Source organism: Miniopterus schreibersii (genome assembly GCF_964146895.1).
Source record: "Miniopterus schreibersii genome assembly, chromosome: 8".
NCBI classification, from domain to species: domain Eukaryota; kingdom Metazoa; phylum Chordata; class Mammalia; order Chiroptera; family Miniopteridae; genus Miniopterus; species Miniopterus schreibersii.
The window spans coordinates 80,720,687-80,733,541 of record NC_138109.1 but is presented as its reverse complement, the minus strand read 5'-3'; the positions used below and the strand labels follow the sequence as shown (position 1 = coordinate 80,733,541).

The 12,855-nt window shown below is 44.5% G+C and overlaps 1 protein-coding gene across 2 annotated transcripts in view; it reads left to right on the top strand.

Annotated features, from left to right (window-relative positions):
• Positions 1–12,540, top strand: part of EXOC2 (exocyst complex component 2) — a 193,093-nt gene extending 180,553 nt beyond the window's left edge. For both annotated transcript variants that reach the window (XM_081143631.1, XM_081143632.1), the window contains exons 24-28: positions 602–657; positions 836–958; positions 7,029–7,090; positions 9,496–9,555; positions 11,991–12,540. In XM_081143631.1, coding sequence (XP_080999757.1) covers positions 602–657; positions 836–958; positions 7,029–7,090; positions 9,496–9,555; positions 11,991–12,081 — 392 coding nt within the window. In that variant the 3' untranslated portion in view covers positions 12,082–12,540. The remainder of the gene's footprint in view (positions 1–601; positions 658–835; positions 959–7,028; positions 7,091–9,495; positions 9,556–11,990) is intronic.
• Positions 12,541–12,855: the final 315 nt, after the last annotated feature.

Below are 12,855 nucleotides of genomic sequence, written 5' to 3'. Positions count from 1 at the left end.
CTCGTGTGTGCCTGCTTTGGAGTGAAACGTGTTCATTAGTTTTGTGCCATCTGAAATCTTGTGTTTTGTCCAGTCATTAACTTGCCTTACAGAATCAGATTGAGTGGGGTTTTGTCAGAAGTTTCTCCCAGAAGTAACTTTTTAAAGATCAGAATAGTTCTGCTTAACTTTTACCTTTGGAAGTATGATGCTATAATAGATACTGAGCAGATGTTTTATAAGTTTTGGTAACTATTCTTCTGGTGTCTATTTTTTGTCTTAATTGGAGTGTGTATATGCATGTATGTGAAGAATACATATATGAAGAAACCAAAGGACATTTTAAAATTTCAATTTTGAAGGAGACTGACCAGCAGTTATAGAGAACATAAACAATGACAGAATGGAAAAATGAAAGAAAACTCTTAAATAATTTAAGTTTTTTTTTTAAGCCTGTACAAAAATAGTCCTTTCACCATTTGGCTCTCTAAAGGAAATAGACAGCAGCGGTGTTACTTTCTGTTTCTCCTTAGAAAACTGTACTGTGCACAGCGATGCCAGCAGGGGGCCGGCAGCTCGCCTTTCCATTAAATGCCTTTTCCCTCCCCCACCTTGATTTCAGGTGTCAGAAACTATTTAAAAGAAGCCTTGGTGAATATAATTGCGGTGCATGCAGAGGTAAGCTATCATTAGATGCTCCTAAAAGATACAGGGAACTGGAAAAAAGAGGCTAATTTGATGGTTTTTGTGGTGGTCTTTTCCCCCAACTTTTTTGTGCATTCCTTTGTTTTTAACAAATTTGTCAGGACAAGTCCCCATAGTGCACCATTTCTCCTTATTTTAAACCTTCTTTCAGGTGTTCACTGTTTCCAAAGAATTAGTGCCTCGGGTCCTGTCCAGGGTGGTGGAAGCAGTTTCTGAAGAGCTCAGTCGACTCATGCAGTGTGTGTCATCCTTCAGCAGAAACGGAGCCTTGCAGGTACCAGACCTCTCCGGGCACATCGACTCCATTTCATCCAGACGTGCACATGTGTTCTGAGTCCTCAGTGTCATCCTAGACAGACGGTCGGGGTTGTTTTGTGTGTGTGTGGGTGCATGAGCATGTGCGTGTGTAGTTGTTTTTATGGCTCTTCTGATCTGAGGTCACACCGTGTATCTTGCGTAGCCATACCCATCCTGCCTCATCTACAGGGTCCAGAGTTCCTGTCCTTAGGACAGGGCAGGACCTGACCAGCCTGGTGGAAGTAGTTGAATGCAGATTCCCTCTAAAGTTCTGTGATTTTTTTTCTCTTCTTATTTTATAGTTGTCTTCACTACATTTAATTTCACAAGAAATTTTTAGCAACTTTTAATAAGTCTTTCCAAACTATTCAGTGTAGTTTGCTTAGAAACAACGGTCTCTTTGCTCTTATATCCCATTGGTTTATGTCATAGTTATTTAAATTACATAATCACAATAGCAAATATAACTTATATAAACCAAGTTATTCTTGGTGTGCGTGTAATAAACTCGTTGGGAGCCAAGGTGTGCAGGCAGATAGGAGCATGACCTGCATGGGGTGCTCAGTGGCCTGGAACGTTGTGTGTTTTTAAAAAGTCCTGGCCGTTTTCTTCCAGTAATGGCTGAAGAAGCTCTTATAAGGCCAAGCCCCTATAGACACCAACTATAATCTTCAATAACATATAAGAAATGTTAAGTGTTGAAAGAAAAAGAAAAATCTGAAGACACTGGAGAAATGACCATTGATGGGTGATTCTGGGAGAAATGACACTTGGGTGAATTCCACTTTTTATGGGTTTTTTAGTCTGAAGGCAGGCCCGGGGATACTTAAAACTCCACACGACCTGCATCTTTTGGGCTTGAAGAATAGGGCAGCCACAACTCCAGGAAAGCAAGGATGGTGTTCCAGAAAGCCAGAGCTACAAGTTGTGTGTATACCCTGCTAAGTGTCTAGTTGGCCCCTGAACTATATATGCATGGCGGACTCCACTACAGCCAGCCCAGTTAAGGCCAAAAGAACTGAAGTGAGAGTTAAAATGCTTCCCAAGAGCCAAGAGTTTTCAGTTTGAGTCCAAATAAGTAAATTGCTTGCTAAAACAGGCAAAACAGAATCAACACTCTTCGGAGGCATAATACAGAATCCAGAGTCTCCACAGCATAACATGCACAGTGTCTAGGATACAATCCAAATTTAATTGAAATGTACAAACAGAACAAAACAGGAAAACATGACCCATTTTCAATAGAAAAGACAGTCAACTAACTGAGAGCAACTTTGAGATGACCCAGTTGTTAGAATTCAGAGACACAGGTTTTAAAGCAGTTGTGTTCAGTGATGTAAAGGAGACTGGGCTCAAATGAATGAAGAGATAGGAAATCTCAGCAGAAAAAGGGAAACCTTACGAGAGGAACTAAATGGAAGTTCCAAAGTGGACTATGTATGTATATGAATTTTTCACAATCTGCTTGATCGGAATAACTGCAGAGTAGAGAGGACAAAAGGAAAAATCAGGGAATTTGTAGGTGAACAGAAATTATTCCATATGAAAAACAGAGAAAAGAATAATTGGGGAAAAAATTAACGGAGCTCTAGAGGTTCCTGGGGCAACGTCCGAAGGTCCAGCATACACATAATTCAGCGGAGTCAGAACGGCCACTCGGCACGTGAAAGACTGGTCAGCGTTGGCGGCTGGAGCTCACACATTGTTAAGGGTGTGAATCTTACAGCTACTTTGGGGAAAGTGCTTGCAGTTTATTTGAAAACTAAACATACATCTTCTCTGTGACCCAGCCATTCCAATCCTAGGTATTTAGCCAAGAGAACTAAAAACATACGTTCATGAAAAAACATAGAAGATGCTCATAACCAGTTTCTTTATAATAGCCCCAAACTAGAAACAGCCCAGGTGTCCATCAGCAGAATAAACAGGCTGTGGTATGTTCATGTGACCAAATGCTCAGCATGAAGGGGGACAAACTGCTGCTCCCACCTGGGTGAATCTCAGGAGCACTCGGCTGAGTGAAGGAAGCCTTACACCGAAGCACACACATGACTGTGGGTTTCTCATCTGTGGCAGAAAAGCCTCAGGAAAGGGCTTTCCTCTGGGCAGTTGAGGTTGGGTGGGAAGGGGCCTGAAGGACCTTCACAGGGTAGTTCTACGGTTTCCGTTGCTCAGGTGTATGCGTCAGTCTAAACTCATCAAATGATACACTGGAGATTTGCCAGTTGTGCAGTATGTACATTATAACTCAAAAAATAAAAAAAGAATTGAACAATCTACTGTAATTAATCATCATGGTGAAGTATGTAAAGCCCTGCAATGGACTGATCATTGGATAGATAAGTGATAATGCTACTAATGTTAATGGTAGATTCTGTGGGGCTACAGGTGTCCACTGTGAAATTCTTTCAGAGCCTCTGTACATTGGAAAATTTTCATACAAAAATATTCGTAGGCAATAGGAATGGAAAGCACTTGTTAATTTGGCAAGTTGGTTAGGGGAAAATTTGTTACAAAAATTGCTGTATTTCCAGTTGCCGCCCGTTTTCTCCAAAAATTTGATTTATCAAACTTTTGATATAAAGTTGAAAGGTAATGATTATTATAGTAGTTCTGTTGCAGGAGAGCAGTAGCATAAATGTTGTGATACTGAACATTAATTAAAAGGAAGCTGTAGCAACTACAGTTGACCTAGGCAGTTCTGAAATTATAACAAAAATCTCCCCTCCAGGCAAATGACCTCTGCAACCCATTTACCAGATGCAGAATCCCTCTCCAAGCTAGTGGGCGGAGCTTAGGAAGAGGTACCAAGATCGGCGACTTCTTCCATAGACAGCAGGTCCTCAGATACCCTTGTTTTGTTCAACGTCATTTCATTATAACGTTGATAAGAAAAGAAATTGATTCCTGGCTGGGCCACTGCCTGTTTAGGGTTTGCGTGTTCTCCCCACGTCTAGGGGGGTTTTCTCTGGGGACTCCCATATCCCAGAGCTGTGTACGTGTGTACACTGTCCCCCTCTGAGTGAGTGGGGTGCATGGTGGGCCCCATGATGGAAGGGTGTCCTGTCCAGGGTGGGGCCTACCTGTGCCCTCGGCTGCCAGGGTGGGCTTCTGCCACTCACACTCCTGAAATGGAATAAGGGGGTTGGAAGATGATAATGTTACTTTTTATATTAATTTTTCTTAAATATATATATAGCTACCTGTTATTTCAGTGTTTGATATTGGAAGTGTTTGGGGTCTTTATTTAGAAGTTTGGTGGTGTTTTTGTGACCATAAATGTGCCATGGGAACTTAACTCTTGTTTCTGGCCACTAGCCCCTGGTAAAATTGGTTTCATTGTACATTGTTTCTCTGAATGTCCTCACAGTTTCCAAGAACCTGTCGATGACATTGAGTGAGGACTTAGGTTCACATGTCCAGGAGACAACCGGCCACCATGACTCTTCGGCCTCCTAACATTTTGTACTTCCTGGGAACTGGGCTGGCCGTTTTCTATTTTGAAAAAGTCCCAATGAGTGTAACTACCCCCACTTCACCCTTTCCCGTTGAGAAAGCTGTTTTCACATCTTTTTTTGAGCGGATAACTGAGAAAGACTCCAGGTCAATGATCTCTAATAGTCGTTCATATCAAAGGCCAGGGCATGAGTTTTCAGACCTTCCCGAGAGCCAGGGCAGAGGAGTGCAGAGACTGGTTGGTGATTTTAGCTGATCTTTAGCATGATTTTTTTGGCATGCAGTTTTTTGTATGTTTTATAAATAATGACAACTTATAATTGGCATAAGTCATAGGTTAATTAAAACACCTTGTTTGAATAAAATTTCTACATGAAAATCAGTTATACAGTGATTTATTCTAAAATATTAACTAAAAGTTCCACCATATTTTTTCTCTTTGATGGTTTCCTTGTAGGTATGTCTTTTACATAAACTAGAGCGTAAACAGTAGAGGTAAATTGTCATACATGTGCTTTCTAGTTACAAAGTGCTTTTCTAGCTTCTAAAGCACTGAAAAGGAGACCAAACAATTGCTTTCCAAACAGAAAAGTTTTACTGAATATACTGTATGTTAACTAAATCAGCTTTTATCTAAGGCTGGTTACAGATTTTGCATTTAGCTCTAATTTGCAGAACCTGCCGTGTCTCCTGTGACCGTGACGTTTTACATGGTCCCGGAGAACAGGGCCGTTCCCTCTTGTCTCGTGCGCACCAGCCGCACCGGGTGCCTAGTCAGGCGAAGGACGTGGGCTTCTCGCCGGAGGCTCTTCTAGAACTTGGAGGAGCACGGCGCTGAGTCAGGCCTCACCTCTTCAGGCTTGCAAACAAGCATGAGCGTGTTAGCCTCTCTGCCATAAAGCTTTGTGCAGCTGTAATTCATATGCTGTGCAGTGTGTCCACAGGATAAAGAGCACACAGGTCAGCGATTTTTTTACTATGTTCACAGAATTGTGTAATCGTCACCACCATCAATTTTAGAGCATGGCATCACCCCAGGAAGAAACCCCAGGCCCGTTAGCAGTCACTGTCCATTCCCCCACCCCCAGCACGAGACAAACACAAGTCTGCTTTCTGTCTGCGTGGTTTGCATATGCTGAAAGCTTCATACAAATGGAATCATACAGACACGGTTTTCTGTGACTGATTTCCCTCACTAGCTGCAGCGCGGCTCAGCACGCCGTTGCTTTTCATGGCTGCATAATATTCCACTGTGTAACATGCCACATCTTATTTGCCCATTCATCATCTAGTGACTATTTGGGTGGTTTCCACTTTGGGCTGATATGAAGGATGCCTCTGTGAACATTCAGTTACAAGGTTTTTGTGGGCGTATGTTTTCATTTCTTTTGCTGTATACCGAGAAGTGGAATTGCTGGGCTGGGTGGGTCCTCTTTCTGGTTTGTATTGAGCTGCGGGCTGTGTTCTGAGTGGCTGGACCCTGTCACTTTCGGGCCAGCAGTGCCCGAGGTTCCAGTCCCTCTGCCCGCTTGCCTCTTGGGTGACAGCCACCCTTACGTGAAAGGCGACCTCTTGTTCTTTCACTTTCTTGATGGTTTCCTTCTGAGCGCAGGACTTTTTAATATTGATGACATCCAGTTTATCTAGTTTTTCTTTTCTCACTTGTACTTCAATGTCATTTCTAAGAAGGCTTGCCCAGCCAATGTCACAAAGATTGACTCCGTTTTACAGTTTTATTGCTTATGTTTTGAGTTCATGTTTGTGTTAAGGAAGGGATCTAATTTCAGTCTTTTGCATGAGGATGTCTAGTTGTTGAAGAGACTGTCCATTGAATGGCCTCAGCATCCTTGTCAGAGATCAGTCGATCATAACTGAAAGGGCTTATTTCTGGACACTCAGTCCTGGACTGTTGCCCTGCGTGCCTGTCCGTGTACTAGCATCACACTGCCGTGATTATCGTAGCTTCGTACTAAGTTTTGACATCAGGAAGTGTGAGTTTCTCCAACTGTGTTATTCTTTTTCAAGATTGTCTTGTCTGTTTGGAACCAACTTGTCAATTTTTGTTAAAAAAAAAAAAGCCAGCTGTGATTTTAATAGGCACTGCGTTGGCTCTGTAGAACTTGAGCTCAGCGTTTGTGGTTCGTGCCGGGCGCCTGGAAGGGCAAAGGCGTAAGGGAGTCAGCCAGCCGCCTCCTCAGCCTGGGAGGGGCCAGTGTCCAGGGCAGTGTCCAGGCCCCTTCCTCGCACGGGCAGGCTAGAGGAACAGTACTGCTTAGACAGTGAACGCAGATTGCTGGCAACTCCTTGTGTAGTGTGTGCCTTTTAGGGCAAGGTATCTAGCTCCCTGCCTCCACTCAGTCATACGTGACTGTGAGTTAATTTTCAGTCGGGGAACTTTGTCACAGCTGACTTCTTTGGACTCTTTCCAGAAGTCTGCTCATCACTAATAGTCACGGGTGGAGGTGGCCCGGTGCCTGTGGTATTCTGTCAGTAGTGTCTGGGTAAGAGGCTGGGGACGGGCTCCCTCCTGCCTCCTGCTGTGTGATAATCACCACAGCTCCTCACTGTCACTCTGTGCTTTTTCTCTTCAGGCGAGGCTTGAAATCTGGGCGCTGAGGGACACTGTGGCTGTCTACCTGACTCCCGAAAGCAGGTGAGAGGCTGTCGGTTCTATCTGAGCTTCTTCAGAAATAAGCTTGTCTTACACCGTGTAAACCCTGCAGAAAGATTAGTCACAGTGAGTGCTCATGATTCTCTGATGTGAAAATGTTATATTTGGTTGATAAAGTTTTTAGTTTAAAAGCGTACACCTATACTGAGCCACGGACTCCTAAGACTGGAGATCTGTAGCATAATGTAAAGGAAAAAAGATCTGGTAGCATTTCACGTTTTTCACCCTGCAAGACCCATGCGGGCCGCACACGTGCTGGAGCTGAGCACCCCTTCAGGGAGCAGAGAGAGAAGCGAGCTGCTTACAGCGACCCGAGGACAGGCCCTGCGCCGTGATTGTCAGCACCAGAGGAAGCCTGTGGTTTCTCTGCAAAACTCTGTAGTGGAAATTTGGTGATAATTTTTAGCTGTTTTGAATGAAAGTCAGGATTTTCTATCATTGAAATACCGTAGGTGGACTGAAACAGCACTGACTGCTGCTTTTACAGAATTGTTGACTCCACTGGCGACATCACCCAGGAAATTCGGGTGACGCTTTTGGAGTGCATGAGAAGCCAGTGGTAGACAGATGTTTACTCGTGTTTTGTGCAGTGCACACTCACTCATTTCCACCTTCTGATAACGTGGTTTACGCCAGCTCACCGCTGAAAGACCTCTTAAATCCTTTTCCCGACAAAGTTAGCTGCTTCCTCCTGTTCATCATGGCTGCCCAGAGGCATGTGTAGGTGGCCCCCAGGTCAGTTATCTACACCCCTTTTCCTAGCCGTCACGTTTACACCAAGTGCTGAATGACAGAGGATGGACAGTTCCTTCCCTGTGTGATGTGCATGGTGCTTCCTGTAAGGACGTGTGTTCATCTCACTCTCTCGGCCTCGCGTAGCCTGAGCCCCTCAGTGTGAAAGGAAGACGGTCATACTTTGTAGGCAAAGTTTTGGGGAAATTAAATGAGAAACTATGTCAACCCACCTTCTAAACTGTTGGTGCCCTACAAATAATAGGCAGTATCGTCTTCATCATCATTGTCACAATGTACAAATAAAGAGTAATAGCATCAGGTTTATTTGATTAATTGCGAAGAGAGTTACAGAAAATGAGGATTGTGGGGATATGCAGAGACTTCCCTGGACGCCAGGGGAGGGGGAGCTGATTTCATGCTGGGAGGGAGCTAAGGGTGCCCACTGACTGTACCTGCCCCGCACCCACACCCTGCCGCCACCAGAAACAACTGGGCATCCAGTGCCACTTTTTATGGCTCTGTTGGGACTTTGCATTGTGTGTCCTGCTCAGAAGTTCTTTTCTGGCATATACCAAGGAGGATGTTTTTACAATGCAAATCGGAGAGCACTTTCAAGTCATGAGTAATCACACTTATTTCTTTGCCTTAGTCAGCTGTTTTAGTGAATGGTGCAAGTTGTTATCAAATAATCTCCCCTAAAATGCTACTCATTTGATTCAGTAATTTTTCTGGTACTTTTTACATTAACAAGCTAAATGTACCAAATTGGTGATTTTAAAATTCATTCTTTTTCGCCCTGGCCATTGTGGCTCAGTGGTTAGAGTATCGGCCTGTGCACCAAAGGGTCATGGATTCGATTCCCGGTCAAAGGCATGTAGCTGGATTGCAAGTTCGATCCCTGGCCCTGGTCAGTGCACATGTGGGAGGCAACCAATTGATGTGTCTCTCACATCGATACTTCTCCCTCCCTCCCTCCTTCCACCTCCCTCCCTCCCTTCCTCCCTTCCTCCCTCTCTAAAAATCAATGGAAAAAATATTCTCAGGTGAGAATTAAATAAAATTCACTCTCTTCTTTTTCATGAAATGAAATAATGTTGCATTTTATACACACACACACACACACACACACACATCGCTCCATTCTCCTACAAATTTTAAACATAATAATAGCTAAGTTCTATAAAACTGTGTTCAGTTATTATAAGATACTGGCTGTAAATCAGGCCTGGACACATCAATACTATAAATGTCCCCATTTGATCTTTCACAAGATCTTTTTCTACTAAGTTTCCGTTCTGACTAGTTGTTTTATCTAGAGTTCAGTTTTGTTTTGATATAAAGACTTCTTAAAAAATTAAATGTCCTCATTCAGCTTTCATCAACCACGAGGAGCGTCCTTCTATAAAATTCCAAGGTTTCTCCTTCAGTTTTCCAAGTTCTGCTTCCTTTCCCTGAGCTTTCGACCCTGCTCCACGGAGCCTCTGGGTCTGCACGGCACTCCCCCTTTGCTGGCGCTTTTCGCTCGTGCTTTTCCTCCTGTCCGCGCGCTCCCGTCGCACCAGCTTCTTGATATTAAGGTGCCCGTCGGCCCTTAGTGTTTCCTGTGCTCCCGAGGAGCGGGAGCTGCTCAGCCCGTTGCTGCTCTGTTCCAGGTCCAGCTTCAAGCAGGCCCTGGAAGCGCTGCCCCAGCTCTCCAGCGGAGCCGACAAGAAGTAAGTGCGCGCCGGGGCGGGCGCGGGGCAGGCGGGCGCGGGGCCGGCAGCCCGAGGCTCTTGCCTAAGGAGGGCTGGGTTTGAGGAGGGGCCGTGGGCACAGCCCTGAGCCCGGGCATGGTGCATGGTGCTGGGCTGGCCTTGCTGTCTCCCGGCGCAGATACGGCACAGCCTTCTCCTGGCATCATGACAACTTAGAAACTAGTTTCTTGTTTTAAGTGACTAGGATAGAAAACGTTGTAAGAAAGTTTATTTTGACTCAGTGAACAGTATCCCTGTCTTAAATTTTTAAGAAGCTAATACTTAGAGATGTAAAAGAGAGGACAACGTATTAAGATGCAGGGCTCAGTCACTTTTTCCTTTGAGTAGCTCAGTAGTGTACATTTTGTACTCCCCTAATATAAAGCACTAAGAGAGAATAGGCTTGTAAATATGATATAGTAAAGTTATACATGTTTCACTAATACAGTATTGGTTGTCTCAGTCTGAGTTTAAACTTTGCTACTTGTGTAACAGGAAATTCTGACTTGAGACAAAATCTAGGCCAGGCCAGTTGCAGGAACACGCAGCCTGCCCTCAGCTGAGGCAGCGGGAACATTGTAGACTTTACTCATTCTCTGAGGTAACTGAAGTCTACCCACCTCTGCACTGGGCTGGTCAGCCCGTAAACATATTTATGGTGGTGGTCAGCTGCCTGAAAACTCAGGGTGGGGCCTGGGATCTAGCACAGGTGGCTGTGCAGACTCAGGGCAGAGGACACGTGGGGCTGAACTGACGGGGGGAATGTCACATGGACACGTGGACTGGGCTTGGGAGAGTCGCAGCAGACCAGCTCGTGTGCTTGTGGGCCCCGTGTGTGCTCCTAAGTGGGCCAGGGGGTGGCTGTGTGAGCCACACTCCCCCGCAGCCCTGTCTGCCATGTTCCCACTTCCTTCCCACACTGACTCTCAGGCTCATCTGAATTGATTCTCAACATGTTCATTTATTCACAATGAATATGATAAAAGATTAAAACAATTACCCTTATTTTCTCTCAGTATGGTAAAGACAGGTCTATTTCACGTGAGGACACATTTCACAGGATATGTACAGAATATTTGTACACCAGTGACTTTAATGTATCCTCTATAAAGTATATAGTTATAAATACTGTGTGCCACATAAGCAATGCAGTTCTCACACACAAACAGCAATCTAGTGTAGAGAACAAAGAGCCACAAAGATCCTTTGTGTCTAATTTGTGCTCTGCTTTTGTCAGAGCTGCTCAGGACTTGCGAAGCACACAGTAATGGCTGGTTGTTTGCAGCGTACCCTTAACGTTCGGAACTCTATGTTCAGCCACTTGCCGAATGTCATTTCCTGATAGAGGCCGAGCCCCTGAACCGTGTGTGTATTCAGACAGTAGTTCAGCCTCACAGAACTGCTGCCTGACTGGTGGGGTGGATAGTAACTCGTTTGGCTAATGGGGAGCCAGTGCCACATGCTGATCACACAGATGTTCAAAGCCACAGCTCCAACAAGTTAGTGCACATTTTGAAGCACCGCTTACAGTGATGCTGCTGATTAAAACACCAGCGCTGAAATAACTAGAACCCCAGATGCACAACATAAAACTCAAGAGTTATTTCTAACAGCAAATCCTTTGGCTGTAACAGAAGATTACTTCTATAAATAGAGTATTTTATAACATTTGAGCATTTAGAAAAGTACTTTTCCCCTATAGATTTGCTTTACTGGTGGGACAGTGTCCTAATACTGAGCATTGTTAAACCATGAACTCATCTCTTGACCTCAGCCCACTTCTTGGTTGCTTAATCTGAACCAGATGAATCTAAGATCCCTTCTGATCCTAAAGTTATATGGACAAATCAGACCAGTTAAGAAAACAAATTGAATTGTCAAGTAGTAGAATGATTTGCCCAGTGGAGTTTGAAGTAACCCTGGTTCTTCTGGCTTTAGTTACCACCTGTCAGTATATACAAAATAAGAGGAACGGAGAGTAGAAAAGTAGATGCCCTGGGGTGGGGGTAAAGGGACAGGTGGCTAAGGGGCAGCCAAGAGAATTTGGAAGAGGCTGGGCCTGTTCTGCGTCCCAGCTCTGGGAGCTGTTTGGCTGCTAAGATGCGTCTGTCAGCATGCAGAGAACTGTGTACCAACAAGAACGTTTCAATGTATGTCAATTTTTGAAAAGTGAGTGAAGGAAATGCACAGGTGCAAACAGTCTGTTTTAGGAAGGGGCTCTAATCTTGGGCAAGGGAACAGGAGGGAGAGTCTTCTCTATAAACATAAATATGTGTTTTCCTTTTTACTGCCTTCTGTGACTGACTGATCTCTATAGCTGGGTGAAGAATCCGTAGGTGAAGAGCGCAGTGGCTCCCCTGCATGTTTTCCCGAGCTCCCTTCTGTCGGGCTGTAACCCGTCTCTGCCCCTGCAGGTTCCTGGAGGAGCTGCTGAACAAGTTCAAGAGCAGCATGCACCTGCAGCTCACCTGCTTCCAGGCTGCTTCAGCCGCGATGAAAACGTGAGGCCTCCAGAGCACCGGCAATCCGAAGATACCCAGTGCGGGTGACTCTCTTTAGGTGCCCTAGAGCTGTTCCTATATAAAGCGTTAGGTTTGCAGTTTCTCTCTCTCTTTTTTCTCCTGAATTAATAGCTGAGAAAGATGTTGGTATATGCTTTATTTCAACCAGAATACCCTTATTTGAAATGCCAAGCTTATTAAGAAATATAAAGAATATTGTCTCTCTTAAGCACATTAACCATTGTAGCTAACATGGCTATGGATTAAGTTATAAAACTGCAATACTGAATGTTTGTGTTATTTTAAATATCTAGTGTAGAACATTCAGCCAATAAAGAATGTGTCTTCAATAGAAGATGTAATTTAGTTGACATTTTTTCCCTAAGCATCTTTACTTCGACATTTTTATTAGCTATATAACTTTTTAACACTCAGAATAAATATTTAAATCCCAGTTTACCTTATGTTTGTCTAATCGTTGTCAGAAGGCTTTAGTCGGGTGTCCTGCTAATTCTCTCTTGTTGAGGGCTTATCATTTGCTAGCACTGTGCTAAGTCATCTCACTTAGCACTTCCCGCAGCCTTGGGAAGACACTGGGAGCTCGGTGGTATTTTGTGCATGTCACAGATGAGGTGATCAAGGCTTAGAGAGGCGTCGGTGGCATCTCTAAGACTACAGGCTGCCAAGGCGGGCTCTGCCACACTCAGAGTTTTCAGGCGTCGGGCTCCTTAAGGTCACCGCCACCAGCAGCCAGCGGAGCGCACTGCTGCTGGCCCTG